Source organism: Cervus elaphus, chromosome 7 (genome assembly GCF_910594005.1).
Source record: "Cervus elaphus chromosome 7, mCerEla1.1, whole genome shotgun sequence".
NCBI classification, from domain to species: Eukaryota; Metazoa; Chordata; class Mammalia; order Artiodactyla; family Cervidae; genus Cervus; species Cervus elaphus.
The window spans coordinates 33,386,938-33,402,539 of NC_057821.1; the positions used below are offsets into that span (position 1 = coordinate 33,386,938).

Here is a 15,602-nt window from a genome sequence, read left to right on the forward strand (position 1 = left end):
TGCAAAATATTATATGAGTTTTTACTTTAAATAGAATTGTACATCATGCATTTTGCTTAAAATTAAATTTTAAATTAGAATTTAATTTAAAAATGTTTTTGTTTAAAATTATTTCCCTGACATTTAATCATATTGATATGTTCAGCAATAGTCCATTGATTTTCACCACTGTATGGCCCTCCCTTGTGTAAATCTACCAATATGACTTGATTCTAGTGCTGGATGTGTAAGTAGTGTTAAGTGTTTTTGCTTTACACATCATGTTGCTGGGTACATTTTTGTACATGTATTTTTGCACTAGAGGGGAATTTCTTTCAAATAAATGGTACCAGAAGTGGAGCTGTTGGGCCATAGGACTTAGGCACGTTTAACCTAGGTAAATAATCCCTGCTGTCATTTAGAATGGTCTTCCCAATTTGTACTCCCATCAGCTTTGTTCTCCTTCTGCGTTCTCGAATACTTGGTATTGTCCAGCTTTAAAATTCTTCTAACCTATTTGGTATAAGATGATATCTCCTTAAAGTTTAAATTCTCATTTTCCAGGTTACTGTTATAATAAGTTTGAATATTCTTTCCTATTTTATCGATTGTATTTCATTTTAAGTGAGAAACTTGTTTGGTTTTTAGCCTATTTTTCTGTTGGGTTTTCCTTTTTATTTCTGAGTGCTCTTGGTATATTCTGAGTTCAATCTTTTGTCAGTTTATCAATCATTTGATATAAATATCTTTTAATAGTTTGTGGCATGTCTTTTTACTTATGGTATATCTTGATAAATAGAATTTATTAGTTTTAGTGTAGTTGAATGTATCAGTCTCTTCCTTTGTAATTTGTACTTTTGACATCTTATTTAAGAAATCCTTTCCTACCTTGAGGGCATGAGGTTATTCTCCTACATAGCCTTCTAAATATTTTATAGTTTCATTTTTTTTTCTTTTTTCTAATTTATTTTCTAAATTGTAGGATAATCACTTTACAGTATTGTTGGTTTCTGCCATATATCAGTATGAATCAGCCATAGGTGTACATATATCCCCTCCTTCTTGAATCTCCCTCCCACCCCTTCCCACCCTTCTAGGTTATCACAGTATAGTTTCATTTCTTAACTTTAGATCTTTAATTTACCTGGAGTTAACTTTTTGTATATTCTGTGATAGAAATTTTATTTTTTTCCTACAGAGATAACTGATTATCTCAGAACCATTTATCAATAGTCTGATCTTCTTCACTCATCTGCAGTGTTCTCTCTGACATAAAATTCCATGTATATGTGGGTCAGTTTCTGGGCTTTCTATCATGTTCTATTGGCCTAATTGATTATTCCTGAGCAATACTGAGTTTTAAAACTAAAACAGCTTTAATGCATTTGACATCTATCAGGGCTGATTTCCCAGCCTGTCCTTTTTCTTCAAATGTACCTTGAAGAAATGTACCTTTATTCAAAGGTATACTCCTCACCTGATTTCATGAATCAGGTGAGGAGTATACCTTCCTTTGCTGTTTTCTGGAAGTTTGTGTAAGATTATAACTTTGATTTCTTGCATGTTTGGTAGAACTTGTCTATAAAGCCAGATGTTTTAAAAAGTAGTGACTTTTGGTTTTAGGACTGTACTGTTTTTCAGTTTCTTCTTAAAGAGTTTTATTATTTTTCTAGGACTTTTCTATTTTGTCTGAGTGTTTAAACATTTTGGCTTAAGGGAGTTCATAATATCCTCATTTTTTCCCCCTCATTTTACTTGTACTTCTGTTTGTTTGGTATCTATAATGTTATTTATTGTGCCTTCTCTTATATTTTTAAACAATTAATCATGTCTAATATTTTTCAGTTTTATTATTGAAAAAACTTTTGGCTTTATTGATCCTTTCTATTAATACTATATGTTCTTTTTCATTACTTTTTCTTATATTTATTTTTTTCCTTCTACTTTGGTTCCTATGAAATTTCAGTCTTGACTTAAAGGTCTACCAAATGATTAATTTTTATCTATTAGAATTTATTTAATTATCTATTTTTAATTTTTTATCTGTACTTGAAAGGAATGTTAATTCTCCAATTTGTAGTTTAACATTATATGTGTGTGTGTGTGTGTATATATATATATGTATTAGCTCAAGCTTTTTAAATGTACTGCTCAAATCAAAAGATTCATAAGTTTTAAATAATATAATCTTACTACTTTTATCTGGACAGTCTCACAATTACTGAGAAATTCATTTCAAAATCTCCTCCTATGATGATGAAATTTTTCAGTTTCTCCTTATAGTTAGATCAAAGTTTGCTATACATGTGTTTGAACATATGTTAAGTATATTCACATTTTCAAATCTCATGTCTTTCTGGTGAATGGAATTTCTATCTGGTGGCTGTCTTTATATTTTACAATACTTACTGCCTTCAAGTCCGACTTATCAGATACTGTTGGATACACTGTTCTTTCTGTTGTTGTTTTTTCTTCACATGTTTACTAAGCAGAGGGAAGGTGACATAACTCTGTCCCTCAGCCTTAGTCTGAGTATGGAGAGCTGGAAGCAGGGAGGAATGCTTACAGAACAAAGAACTAGAACTGGGGGCCTGGCAAGTTGCCCATTCCCATCCCTGGTCCAGCTGCCTCAGAACTAAGGGAGACCCAGAATCAACAGGTCACTCTCGAGGCAGATGAGGACAACTGGCCTTTGGATGCCCCGGGAAGAGTTGGTGGCAGCAGGGACCTGAGGTTCTCCACCGACTCTCCGCACAGGGTGCTCTGCACGGGATGAGATGCGCATTTCACATTGTACCTCACCGGGATCTGGTCTTCTTTCAGTCTTATTCAGTGGTGCTTGAAGGCTTGAAGGTCCTCAAGGCTTGCGTTACAGTTGCATTTCTCCAGGGAAGGCTTGTCTTACCTTCTGCAGGCTACCTCAAGGCACTATTAACTGGAACCACATTTAAATGATATTCAACCCTGGAAGTTTTTCTGACCACACAGATAGCATGAACGCAAGACAAAATATTTGTAGGGTTGGGTAGTGGTTACCGATTCTAGAGACAAGATAGCTTTCCCTCTCTTTTTCCATTTCTAAGATGAAGACAGAGGTTTCTTTGCTGTCCTTGTTAGTGTGTTGAATTTATTTCTGGCTAATACTCATGCAGAAGGTATGGCCTTTAATGAGGCGTTTCCTGTGAGAAATGGCCCACTTTGGGTGATTCCTATTCTTTAGCTCTTGTCTCCTGTATGCCATACAACTATCCAAAAAAAAAAGCCTCCTAGGTTCCCAGGTTTAGCAGATGTCTTCAGAGCAAAAACTGGCTTTCCCACTCACTAACCTGTCAAAGTTTCCAGTTCCAACTTATTTTTGGCCATTGGAAAAATTTCACTTTCTTGCTAGCTTGGTGATTCATCTAAAAAAAATATTTTTGTTAGGCTTTTTGCTAGACTTTTAAGCTATATTTAGGAGAAGACCATTCTGGTGTGCTTGTAAAGTAAAAAATGGACATCTCAATAGATTCCTTCTTATAGATACACTAAATTAGGTTTGTATTTATATTTATATCTGGTATAAAGTTTCTTAAAGATAAATGACAACAGTATAAATCTAATTTTTAAAATGTGGCTTTTCCTCCAACTGAAATAACTAATACGTCTGAATCAAAAGCTTGACTTAGAATTCTTTTTTACTACCTACCACTGTGTATTCTGAAAGTAGGATGTTGGGATTAGGAGTTATTTTGGAGTGTTTTTAAAAAAAATGATTGCTGAGAGTGATTCAACTCAAAAGAATAAAAATATCTTCTATTGCTCTTTGAACTCTGAATTTGCAAAACTAAACATTCCTTTTATTTGTTGTTGTTCAGTCTCTAAGTCCTGTCTGACTTTGAGACCCCATGGACTGCAGCATGCTAGGCTCCCCTGACCTGCACTATCTCGGGAGTTTGCTCAAATTCATGGCCATTGAGTTGGTAATACGATCTAAACATCTCACCTTCTGCAACGCCCCCCTCTCCTTTTGCCTGCAGTCTTTCCCAACATCAAGGTCTTTCCCAGTGAGTCAGCCCTTCGCATCATGTGGTCAAAGTATTGGAGCTTCAGCTTTAGCATCAGTCCTTTCAGTGAATATTCAGGGTTGATTTCTGTTAGGACTGACTGGCTTGATCTCCTTGCAGTCCAAGGGACTCTCAAGAGTCTTTTCCAACACCATAATTCAAAACATCGATTCTTTAACACTCAGCCTTCTTTGTGGTCCACCTTTCACATCTGTACATGACTACTGGAAAAATCATAACTTTGACTATATACACCTTTGTCAGCAAAGTGATATCTCTGCTTTTTAATATGCTCTCTAGGTTTGTCACAGCTTTCCTTAAAGGAGGAAAGGAGCAAGCATCTTTTAATTTCATGGCTGCAGTCACCATCTGCAGTGATTTTTGGAGCCCAAGAAAATAAAATCTGTTACTACTTCCACTTTCCCCACTTCTATTTGCCATGAAGTGATGGGAACAGATGCCATGATCTTAGTTTTTTTGAATGCTGAGTTTTAAGCTGGCTTTTTCACTCTCCTCTTTCACCCTCATCAAGAGGCTCTTTAGTTCCTCTTGACTTTCTGCCATCAGAGTGGTATCATCTGCATATCTGAGGTTGTTGATATTTCTCCTGCTTCTCTTCTTTCCTTGTCTATTTGTAAAGCCTTCTCAGACAACCACTTTGCCTTCTTGTGTTTCTTTTTCTTTGGGATGGTTTCGGTCACTGCCTCCTGTACAGTGTTACAAACCTCCACCTATAGCTCTTCAGACACTTTGTCCACTAGATCTAATCCTTTGAATCTATTCATCACCTCCACTGTATAATCATGAGGGATTTACTCTAAGTCATACCTGTATGGTCTAGTGGTTTTCCCTACGTTCTTCAATTTAAGTGTAACTTTTGCAATAAGGAATGATCTGAGCCACAGTCAGCGCCTAGTCTTATTTTTGCTGACTGTATAGAGTTTCTCCATCTTCAGCTGCAAAGATATAATCAATCTGATTTCAGTATTGACCATCTGGTGATGTCCATGTATAGAGTCTTCTCTTGTGTTGTTGGAAAAAGGTGTTTGCTATGATCAGTGTGTTCTCTTGACAAAATTCTGTTAGTCTTTATCCTGCTTCATTTTGTACTCCAAAGTCAAACTTGCCTGTTACTCCAGGTATCTCTTGACTTCTGTTTTTGCATTCCAGTCCCCTATGATGAAAAGAACATCTTTTTTTGGTGTTAGTTCTAAAAGGTCTTGTAGGTCTTCATAGAACTGTTCAACTTCCGCTTCTTTGGCATTAGTGGTTGGAGCATAGACTTGGATTACTGTGATGTTGAATGATTTGCCTTGAAAATGAACTGAGGTCATTCTGTCATTTTTGATATTGCACTCAAGTACCACATTTCAGACTCTTTTGTTGACTATGAGAGCTACTCACAGTTTCTTATATTTGTATAAATATTTGATTAGGGTACCAGTCATTTGTTCTGCAGCCTTGGGCAAATTATTGAACTTTTCTGTGCCTTAGTTTCCTGTATGTGAAGTAGGACTGTGATAGTATCGACCACCCAGTGTTGTTGGTAGGTTTAAATGAATAATGCATATAAAGTCCTTTGCATGAATCCTGGCAACTATTAAATCCTGGAATCACTGGTAGCTGCTGTGGCTACTGTTGTTATCTTCAACTTCAGAATCAAAACAGCCCTTATTTCATTCTAATGCTTTTCTCAGGTATGTGCCTGTTGAAGATCTCCTGGGAATTTATAAAGAACTCTACGGCCAAGCGGTCATCACCAAAAAAGCCATTGTTGATTGTACATACCTTCAGTTCTTGGAAATGTAAGTGTAACTGGAGGAATATTTGCAAGTGATTTTATTGTGAATTCCTTAACACACTTTCCAATGCTTTGGCTACCTGAGTGTGGGTATTGGATTTATGGATTTTGCTTGTTCAAATTCAGCTGCATGATAGTGGATACCTGTTGCTGGAACTTTTTCTTCATTCGTTTCATATCTTCGTGGAAATCACAACTCACAGTCTAAATTATTGCTTATGTTGCAGGTATGCGGAGATGTTAGCTATTTCCAAGGTAAAGGCATTTATTCTTCAAAATCTGAATTGAAAATGTTATAAAGATACCATGAGAAGCACTTGTTTCAGTTGTTTATTATTTTTCTTTCTCTTTGCCATAGCTTTATCCCACTTATTCTGGAAAATCCCCATTTTTGGTGGAACAATTTCAAGAATACTTCCTAGGAGGGCTGGATGATATGGCGTTTTGGTCCACTAATATTTACCGTCTGACAAGTTACATGTTAAAGAATGGGACCAGGTGAATTGTTACTCTTTCTCCTACCAATCACTCCCTGTATTGCTATTCCATCCCCATCATAAAACCCAGGTTTTTCAGTTGATCAAATGAGGACAAAGTCTCAGGAAGTGCTGTCATGTCCTAATGAAGCAGGGAAAGAATGGAAACTGTCACCTCAAAACTCCAACTCATTCCCATCTGGTTGGGTTTGCTGATGTCTCTCCTGTCCTAGGGATGGAGAGGTAGATTTTGCCAAGTTCATGGCCTGGGAGAAATGGCCCAGGTGGGAAGGAATCCACTTCCCCAGCTGTGCAACATCTGTTTCTTTTGGGAGACCCCATGCTGTGGGCTGGGGCGCCCACCTCCCCAAGCTCCAGCAGTGGATATGGACATCTTCCTCTCCACCCCGATTGAGCTCTAGGGCTTCAGGGTTTCAAAGGGCACTTCACTTAAGCCTCATACTCCTAAAGAAAATCAGAAATGAAGGCATTTATAAGGCACAGCCTTCTGTTGCAATTTGACATGCAGCCCCGATGGGAGAGCATCTCAACCTCCGGCTCCTTTTCTGCTCCGCCCCAGCACACCCAGAGTGAATGTCAACCAGAGACTCAGATGCAGACCAGGGCAGACTGGTCTTGTCCCCAGTTCCAACTGCAACATTAGACATTCCGGTTCTCACAGGATCTGTTCATGGTCTGAGGGAGCCGAGGTTCTCTCATAACCAATTTCCAGCCTCACCACTCAGGACGGAGCCCCTCCCATGCTGCTGAAATGGGCAGGGTAGGGCTGGGTCTGGATAGGGACCACTGGAGGCAGACCTTCTGCAGGGCAAGGACAGCTTAAGCATCAGCCAGCAGGGGGAAAGAGGGTCTGTGGCAGCTCCTCTGTCCATGGGATTTTCCAGTCTTCCTCTCCCTCCAAATAGTCTTCATCCTAGAATAAACTCTTGTGTAATCCCCACTCTCTTAGTGCTTCTGTTTGGTTTTAGGGAGAAAGTTCACGTCTTACATTCTATCAGAGCCTTTTTACTTGTAAAAAGGGAGACTTAGTTACCTACTTAATTATTGAGTTTGTAACTTTTTGTTTTTAATTTTTATTAAAGCAAAGGTTAGAGGTGCTGCAGCTATTTTTATTTGTTTTTTTTGGCTGTGCCCAGTGGCTTATGGCATCTTAGTTCCCCAACCAGGGATGGAACCTGGGCCCACGGCAGTGAAAGTGCAGAGTCCTATCCACTGGAACACCAGAGAATTTTATTTTAAAAATTAAAAAAAAAATTTATTTGGCTGCACTGGTCTTAGTTGTGGCACTCAGGATCTTTGATTGTGGTTTCAGCATGTGGGATCTAGTTCCCCAGCCAGGGACTGAACCCAGGCCCCCCTGCACACGGAGTGTGAAGTCTTAGCCAGGGAAATCCCCACCAGGCACTTTAAAATTTTAGCTTTGAAAGGAATGAGACTGAGATTATAACACCAAACATCAATGGGCAGAAGGTGACACAGTTGGGAGTGATTTTCTTTCAGTCTCTAGCTCTGAGATGGTTCCTGTCAGCAGGGAGAACTCAGCAGATGGAATTGGGAGGGAAGGGGGAAGCTGAGTCTGGGGGTGACCAGTGGTGGGGTGTGACCTGTTACCACCTGCTTATCCACCCCCATCAAGTAGGACTCAGGCCCTTCACCAGTCCTGTCTGGCTAAGTGATAAACACCTCTACACGAAGACTTCGGGGAGACGGCTTGAAATGTGACAGTGATTCTCAGAAAAATTCATGCTTGAAAAGAAGGTAGAAAAACGCCTAACTCATTTGACTATTTCTCTAGTAACTGCGACCTCCCTGAGAACCCTCTGTTCATCACATGTGGCGGTCAACAAAACAACACCCAGGGGTAAGTGGATTCGCAAATGACTCACAGAAAAAGAACATCTCATGCAGAGGGGTACTCTGTAGACTCTGAAAGCATGGGCTTTGTAGACAGAGGTTCCGGCTCCAGGGCCGCCATTGTGTGATTTTTAAACAAGTTGCCTAATTATTTTTTGAGCTGCAGCTTCCTCTGGCAAACTGGAAAATATACATATCCATACTCCCAGAGTTGTGGTGTGTGCGTGAGTGGATAGAAAGCAATTACCACCTTAGTAAGGCTTCCGAGGTCGTGCCAGTGGTAAAGAACCTGCCTGCCAGTGCAGGAGATGCAGGAGACGTGGGTTTGAGCCCTGGATCAGGAAGATCCCTTGGAGAAGGAAATGGCAACCTACTCCAGCATTCTTGCCTGGGAAGTCCCACAGACAGAGGAGGCTGACGGGCTACAATCCATGGGGTTACAAAAGAGTTGGACACGACTGAGTGACTAAACAAAACAGCAAACCACGTTACTAAGTTGCTCACTAACTAGTAAATGATAGGTAATCATATTATTATCATTACATTATTGCCATTTCTCATACACTGTGACCGTATTCTTCCCTGAAAAAGTAATTATTAATGATACTGGGTGGGAGAAGCCCTCTCAGTTAGTTTCTGAGGAAGAGAGCCAGAGGGTCTGATTTGTATTCTCAGAGGTGGTACTGCCTGCTGGAGTTGGGTACCAACCATTTATTCATGGATTTAATAACCGTATTAATCCTGTAAATATTATATTACTAATAAGATAGCACAAATTATATTGTGTCCTCATCATTAGGTGCCAGGAACTAGTTTAGGCGTTTAGAGACCTCATTGTGAACAAGACAGAAACAGCTTCTGCTCTCAGGATGGATGGCCTGGCGGGTGGACAGATGGTCACTGAACGGGAACTTGTCAGTTCCTGAGCGTTAGGAAGGGCAGGCACTGGGCGCTCATGATGTACCACAGAGTATCCTGACTCAGTCACAGGAGACTTCCTGTGAAGAGTTGATGCTTCAGCCAAGATATTTAAGGGTGAGCAAGTGTTAGATACTCAAAAGGAAAGACATTGCAATAAAAGAGGAGTTCAGAGCTTCAAAAGAATTGAAAGTGTGCAAAAAGAGTTCAGGTAAGTCCTCACTGTTTAAGTTATTCAAATTAGATAAGTTTTGTTTTAATATAACTGCATGTCTTTAGGTTGGGTTTAAGAACTCTAGATTGTTGGGAAGTCCCTACACTGTCTAATGTCTTAGGCCCTCTTTGTTCATCTGTGGCCCGTCTGTAAGCATTTCTGAAACCTACCTGGCCTTTTTAGGCTTCTGATATGTAGACGTTAAAACATAGGATTTAAAAATGTATTTTTATTGTATAATTAATTCTCCCATGTCTTCAAAGCAAAATCAGTCGACTCGCATACCAGTTTCCTGAACAACTATGACCATGTCTTGGCCATTAATATGAAATGTTGATTTAACTTCTGATTTTTTTTAGTAATCTGGAAAGAATCCAAACTCATACACTTAAAGAACTTTGAGGCTATAGAAAATATTTTTGTTAAGGACTGGCTTTTTCAACCTTGGAAATGGATTTATTAAAAGATGTTGTGGAATAGCCTATAGAAGTTTTTCTAAAACTTTGCTTTTTGTGTTGCTGTTCCTTCAACTTGCAGATGTTAAAATTTTATGACCTTTTAACCTGGGGTTAACTTGATGACATCTTTAACTCAGTTATTCAGCGTGAGTTGCTATTTCCTCAGTCTTAACTATTTCATTTCTCTCTCTCTCTAGCAGCTCAAAAGTACAGAAGAATGGTTTTCATAAAAATGTGACTGCAGCCCTAACTAACAATATTGGAAAGCATATAAACTATACCAGAAGAGGAGTGTTCTTTAGTGTGGATTCCTGGACCATGGTAAGAATTTTCTGCTTTTAATGGAGAGGTACATTCTGCTTCCTGTGATAACTGCGTTTTGATCATTGGCTGTTTAATCGTTCATTGAAAGTCACCTGGGCTCACAAGTATCCTTGGTCTTCAAGTCTGGTTTGTTCTGGAGACATCCTGTGTTGAAGGCCTGAGTCTCAGTGGCCTTTGGAAAGCCCAGTGGAGCTCAGGTGGCCCTTGGGTCACTCTTGCTCTGTCCTTAGAGCAACGTGTGTCGGCAGTATTGTAGGCTCATAGTGCAAAGCCCCACACCAAGGGAAGGCCACTGCCTATCAAGTTCCTCCATGAGATCATCTTAAGTGTCAGCCATTCTACTGGGGGGATAAGAGATGAAAGGGAAATAGTCTCTAATGTTTAGAAAATTTTAGTCTAATGGGGTGATAAATACAGAACTAACCATTTCTGAGTAAGATGCAACCGTTTCTCCAACCATGGTTGGTGGGAGGAGAGACACAGCCTCTTAGATTAAAAAAAATAAAATTATGTAACTGCCATCAGAGAAGGTTTCATGCAGAAGCTGGAATCTGAGTTAGGCCTTGAATAGTAACCAACTGACAGTTTTTCGTCATTGAGCATGTATTTCTGGTAATGGGTTAGGATTATTTAAGGATGTTTAGAAATTTGAACAGTCTTATTTGCCTGGATCACAGGACAAGGAATCAAAGTACTTGCGAGAGTCGGGAAGGGAAATTGGCATCAGATTGTAGAGAAGGGTTTAAACGATTTTGTGACCTGGGCGAGGGTCCCAGTGGAGCCTGCTTCACAGTGTGCGGCCGGGGCAGTCATGTAGAAGGTCCTCTTCGTCATGCTTAGAAGGGCCCCCTACTTGGTTTATTTATTCATTTTAAAGTTTTTAAATATTTGTTTATTTGGCTGCACTCAATCTTAGTTGCAGCATGTGGGATCTAGTTCCCTGACCAGGGATTGAACTGATGCCCCCTGCATTGGGATCATGGAGTCTTAGCTACTGGACTACCAGGGAAGTCCCACCCCATATTTGCTTTAATGTTCTGCTGTTATTGCCTTAAAATTCTTACCTTTTTTAAATTTAAATTTTATTTTATATTGAAGTATAGTTGATTTACAATGTTGTGTTACTTTCAGGTATATAGCTAAGTGATTTAATTATACATATACATATATAGCCTTTCTTTTTCAAATTCTTTTCCTGTGTAGACTATTACAGAATATTGAGTTCCCTGTACTATATAGTAAGTCCTCGTTGATTATCTATTTTATATATAGTAGTGGGTATGTGTTGTTTCCAAACTCTTAATTTTCTCTCCCCACACTGTTTCCCCTCTGGTAACCCTAAGTTTGTTTTCAAAGTCTGTTAGTCTGTTTCTGTTTTGTAAATAAGTTCCCTGTATCATTTTTTGAAGAGTCCACTTATGATATCATATGATATTTGTTTTTCTCTGTCTGATTTACTTTACTTTGTATGATAATATCTAGGTCCATCCATCTGGCTGCAAATGACATTATATCGTTCTTTTTTTATGGCTGAGTAGTATTCTGGTATGTGTGTATAAATATATATATACACACACACACCACATCTTCTTTATTCATTCTTCTGTCGATGGACATTTAGGTTACTTCCATATCTTGGCTACTGTAAATAGTGCTGCAATGAACATTAGTGTGCATGTGTCTTTCTGAATTAATGATTTTCTCTGGATATTTGCCCAGGAGTGGGATTACTGGATCATATAATAAATCCATTTTTAGTTTTCTGAGGAAACTCCATACTCTTCTTCATAGTGGTTGTATCAGTTTTCATTCTCACCAGCAGTGGAGGAGGGTCAAATTCTTAATAGATTTTGAACAAGCAGCTCTGCATTTTCATTTTGCAATGAGTTCTGCAAATGATGTACTGAAATTTAGACCAGGGAGCTCTGTCCAAACACACATCATGCGTGCTGCAGTTATTTGTATCTGTCTCCTTCACACAAGGAAAAGTTGTGTAAGAGAAGGAATTTACATTTCCAAGGCCTGGCGTGATGCCTGGCGTGGCGATTTCTGAATGAATGAGGAAGCCAGAACTGGGCTTCAGGTGAGCAATCCGGGGGCGACCTGCCGGAGAGGTTAGACTGGAAAAACAGAAGGCTGAGTCCCTTCCTGCAGGGCCCTGCTAAGCTGTGCTTCTCTGGAGCCTGGGGGTTCAGGGCTGCCCCACGGCTCTGAGCTGAAGCTGCTCTGGGGCAGCCGACAGTTCTTGTTTGGTCTTGTGTCACCTGGGGTGGATTTCGAGCTGTGATCCCTGAACTTGAATGTATCTAGTGCCCAACCAGGTTGCTCGGGGCCGCTCTGGTCTGTGTTTATGTGTCTGCAGCAACCACACTAACAACAATTCAGCATCCTAAGCTGGGGGGGCTTGCTGTCCCCCCAATTTCTCTTGCACACAGCTTCCAGCCCTCCACATGTGACCCCTCATGCCTTCCCAGCTTCTTGGGACTCGAAGCAAATCCAGCAGCCTCTCAATCTGAATATGGTTGGGAGGGTTTGTGGCATCGTGGTGGCATTCCAGTTCATTTGTTTGTGGGGAGAAAAGGAGGATATATATACACAAATATATTTATAGTTCTAGATTTGAGTGGACTTACCTTCTAAAAACTTTTTATTTTTTTAACTATTATTGTGTTCAGTTACATTCTGAACATTAATAGACTATCCTGACGTGGTTGGTTCAGGTTAATGTCAACTGACTCTTTCTTCTCGTGATGGTCCTGACCTTTAGGCTCTAACTCCCATCCCTGAACGTGTATTGTGGGTGTGATTTCACTCTCCTAATTTCCCGTCTTAAGTCTCCTTACTTGTTGATAGGAGTCAATAAGTTATTTTTCATCACTTGTGAAAACTTGTTTCTTGGGACTTCCCTGGTGGTCCAGTGGCTGGGACTCTGCGCTCCCAGTGCAGGGGGCCTGGGTTTGATCCTTAATCAGGGCGCTGGATCCCACACACCACAACTAAGAGTTTGGATGATAAAACTAAAAGACCCACGTGCTGCAATGAAGATTGAAGATCCTGTGTGCCCCAACTGGGACCCAGTGCAGCCAAGTAAATAAATATTTACTTATTTATTATTTACTCTTTATTTAGCCAAGTAAACAGATATTAAAAAAAAAACCTCAAACTTATTTCTTAAAGTCTAATGCCTTTGACTTGAAGCGGTAGCTTTGTTGATTATGCTGTGTCTTTTTCTGTCTGTAATCATTTAATTTCAGGATTCCTTATCCTTCATGTACAAGTCTTTGGAGAGAAGCATACGTGAGATGTTTATTGGCAGCTCTCAGCCACTGACACATGTTTCTAGCCCCTCAGCATCTTACTACTTGTCATTTCCCTACACAAGGCTTGGTTGGTAGGTATGAGTGTGTCTAATTCCTGAACATTTTCATCAGTGAGTACTAATTTCAAGCAGTCATTCACAAATGTTTAACATGGTGCCTGTTAGCACTTTACTTTCCAATCAATTCATCAACAAAAACATGAATTTATTGCTTAATTTATGGTAAAGATAAAACTATCTCCTTAAAATTGGTCAAAAATATGTTTTTTTGTTAAGCCTTGATTTTTTAAAAAAATTATTTTTCAATTGAGGATAATTGCTTTACAGAATTTTGTTGTTTTCTGTCAAACCTCAACATGAATCAGCCTTAGGTATATGTATATCCCCTCCTTCTTGAACCTCCCTCCCACCTCCCTCCCCATCCCACCCCTCTAGGCTGATACAGAACCCCTGTTTGAGTTCCCTGAGACATACAGCAAATTCCCATTGGCTATCTATTTTATGTATGGTAATGTAAGTTTCCATGTTACTCTCTCCATATATCTCACCCTCTCCTCACCTCTTCCCAAGTCCATCAGTCTGTTTTCTATGTCTGTTTCTCCATTGCTGCCCTGCAAATAAATTCTTCAGCACCATCTTTCTAGAGTCTGTATATATGTATTAATATACGATATTTATCTTTCTCTTTCTGACTTACTTTACTCTGCATAATAGGCTCATTCTATCTAATGTATAATAGGTTCATCCACTTCATTAGAACTGACTCAAATGCTTTCCTTTTTATGGCTGAGTAATATTCCATTGTGCATATGTACCACAACTTCTTTATCCATCCATCTGTCTATGGACATCTAGGTTGCTTCCATGTTCTAGCTATTAAATAGCTCTGCAATGAACATTGGGGTACATGTGTCTTTTTTCAGTTTTGGTTTCCTCAGGGTATATGCCTAGGAGTGGGATTACTGGGTCATATGGTGGTTTTATTCCTAGTGTTTAAAGGAATATACCATCTTCCATAGTGTCTGTATCAACTTACATTCCCACTAACAGTGTAAGAGGGTTCCCTTTTCTCCACACCCTCTCTAGCATTGATTGTTTGTAGACTTTTTGATGATTGCCATTCCGACCAAAAAATATGTTTAAATATAAGGAACTTTGACTTTATTAAATAACCACAGCAATAAACTATTACTTTATAGAATATTTTTAAAACTTCAATTTTTTTGGAGATAGATAATTACACATTTTTTGGCATCTAATGACATTAGAAGGATAAAAGTAGGTGGCTATTATACTGACAGGACTATTATAACTTCATAAGGCAAAAGCCTGGGACACAACAATAATTTAATAAAGAGAATTTTAGGGATTCCTTTGATTTTTAAAGAACAACTGTTACCAATCTCAACTCAGGTTTCCATCATCTGCTGCACAGGAAAGTCAGTGTACTGACACCAGGTTGTGGTGAAGGAAAGCACAGCGTTTATTACAGGGCACCAAGCAAGGGAGATAGGGATAAGCCTCAGGTCCACTCCAGTTTGGTCTTTGAGTTAGAGTGTTTTAAAGGAGAAGACCAAGGAAGCTGGGATCAACATCCTGTGACATTTCTTAATCATAATTTCAGGGGTTAGGAAGTTTCTGGTTTGCAATTCTCTGGCCAGGTGGTCCATGGTTTGGGGATCTGCTAGCTTATCCTGCCCTGAAGAAACAAGCTGTGTTTGTATGTTAATGATGACATATAAAACATCAATTACAGTACATTAACAGTGTTACGGACAATAGTAGTTTTAGTCATCTTACTCTGGTTGATTAGTGTTCAGTTAGCACAGGATTCGGAGAAGGCAATGGCAACCCACTCCAGTACTCTTGCCTGGAAAATCCCATGGATGGAGGAGCCTGGTAGGCTGCAGTCCATGGGGTCACTAAAAGTCGGATACGACTGAGTGACTTCACTTTCACTTTTCACTTTCATGCATTGGAGAAGGAAATGGAAACCCACTCCAGTGTTCTTGCCTGGAGAATCCCAGGGACGGGGGAGCCTGGTGGGCTGCCGTCTGTGGGGTTGCACAAAGTTGGACACAACTGAAGCGACTTAGCAGCAGCAGCAGCAGAACAGGATTGAGGTCAGAGGGCACAAGAAAGGGAATAAAGGTTTGGATAGAGAGAGTAATCATAAACTTCATAAGGGAGCTTTG

General features: G+C 39.6%; 1 protein-coding gene across 5 annotated transcripts in view; it reads left to right on the forward strand.

Moving 5' to 3' along the window:
* The window catches only part of GPLD1 (glycosylphosphatidylinositol specific phospholipase D1), a 52,092-nt gene that overhangs the window by 19,598 nt on the left and 16,892 nt on the right, over window positions 1–15,602 (forward strand). For 4 of the 5 annotated variants that reach the window (XM_043908389.1, XM_043908390.1, XM_043908392.1 and 1 more), the window contains 6 exons: window positions 5,720–5,827; window positions 6,051–6,078; window positions 6,182–6,321; window positions 8,116–8,181; window positions 9,962–10,085; window positions 13,343–13,479. In XM_043908389.1, the coding sequence (XP_043764324.1) occupies window positions 5,720–5,827; window positions 6,051–6,078; window positions 6,182–6,321; window positions 8,116–8,181; window positions 9,962–10,085; window positions 13,343–13,479 (603 nt within the window). The remainder of the gene's footprint in view (window positions 1–5,719; window positions 5,828–6,050; window positions 6,079–6,181; window positions 6,322–8,115; window positions 8,182–9,961; window positions 10,086–13,342; window positions 13,480–15,602) is intronic. The other variant, XM_043908391.1, reaches the window with a different exon arrangement.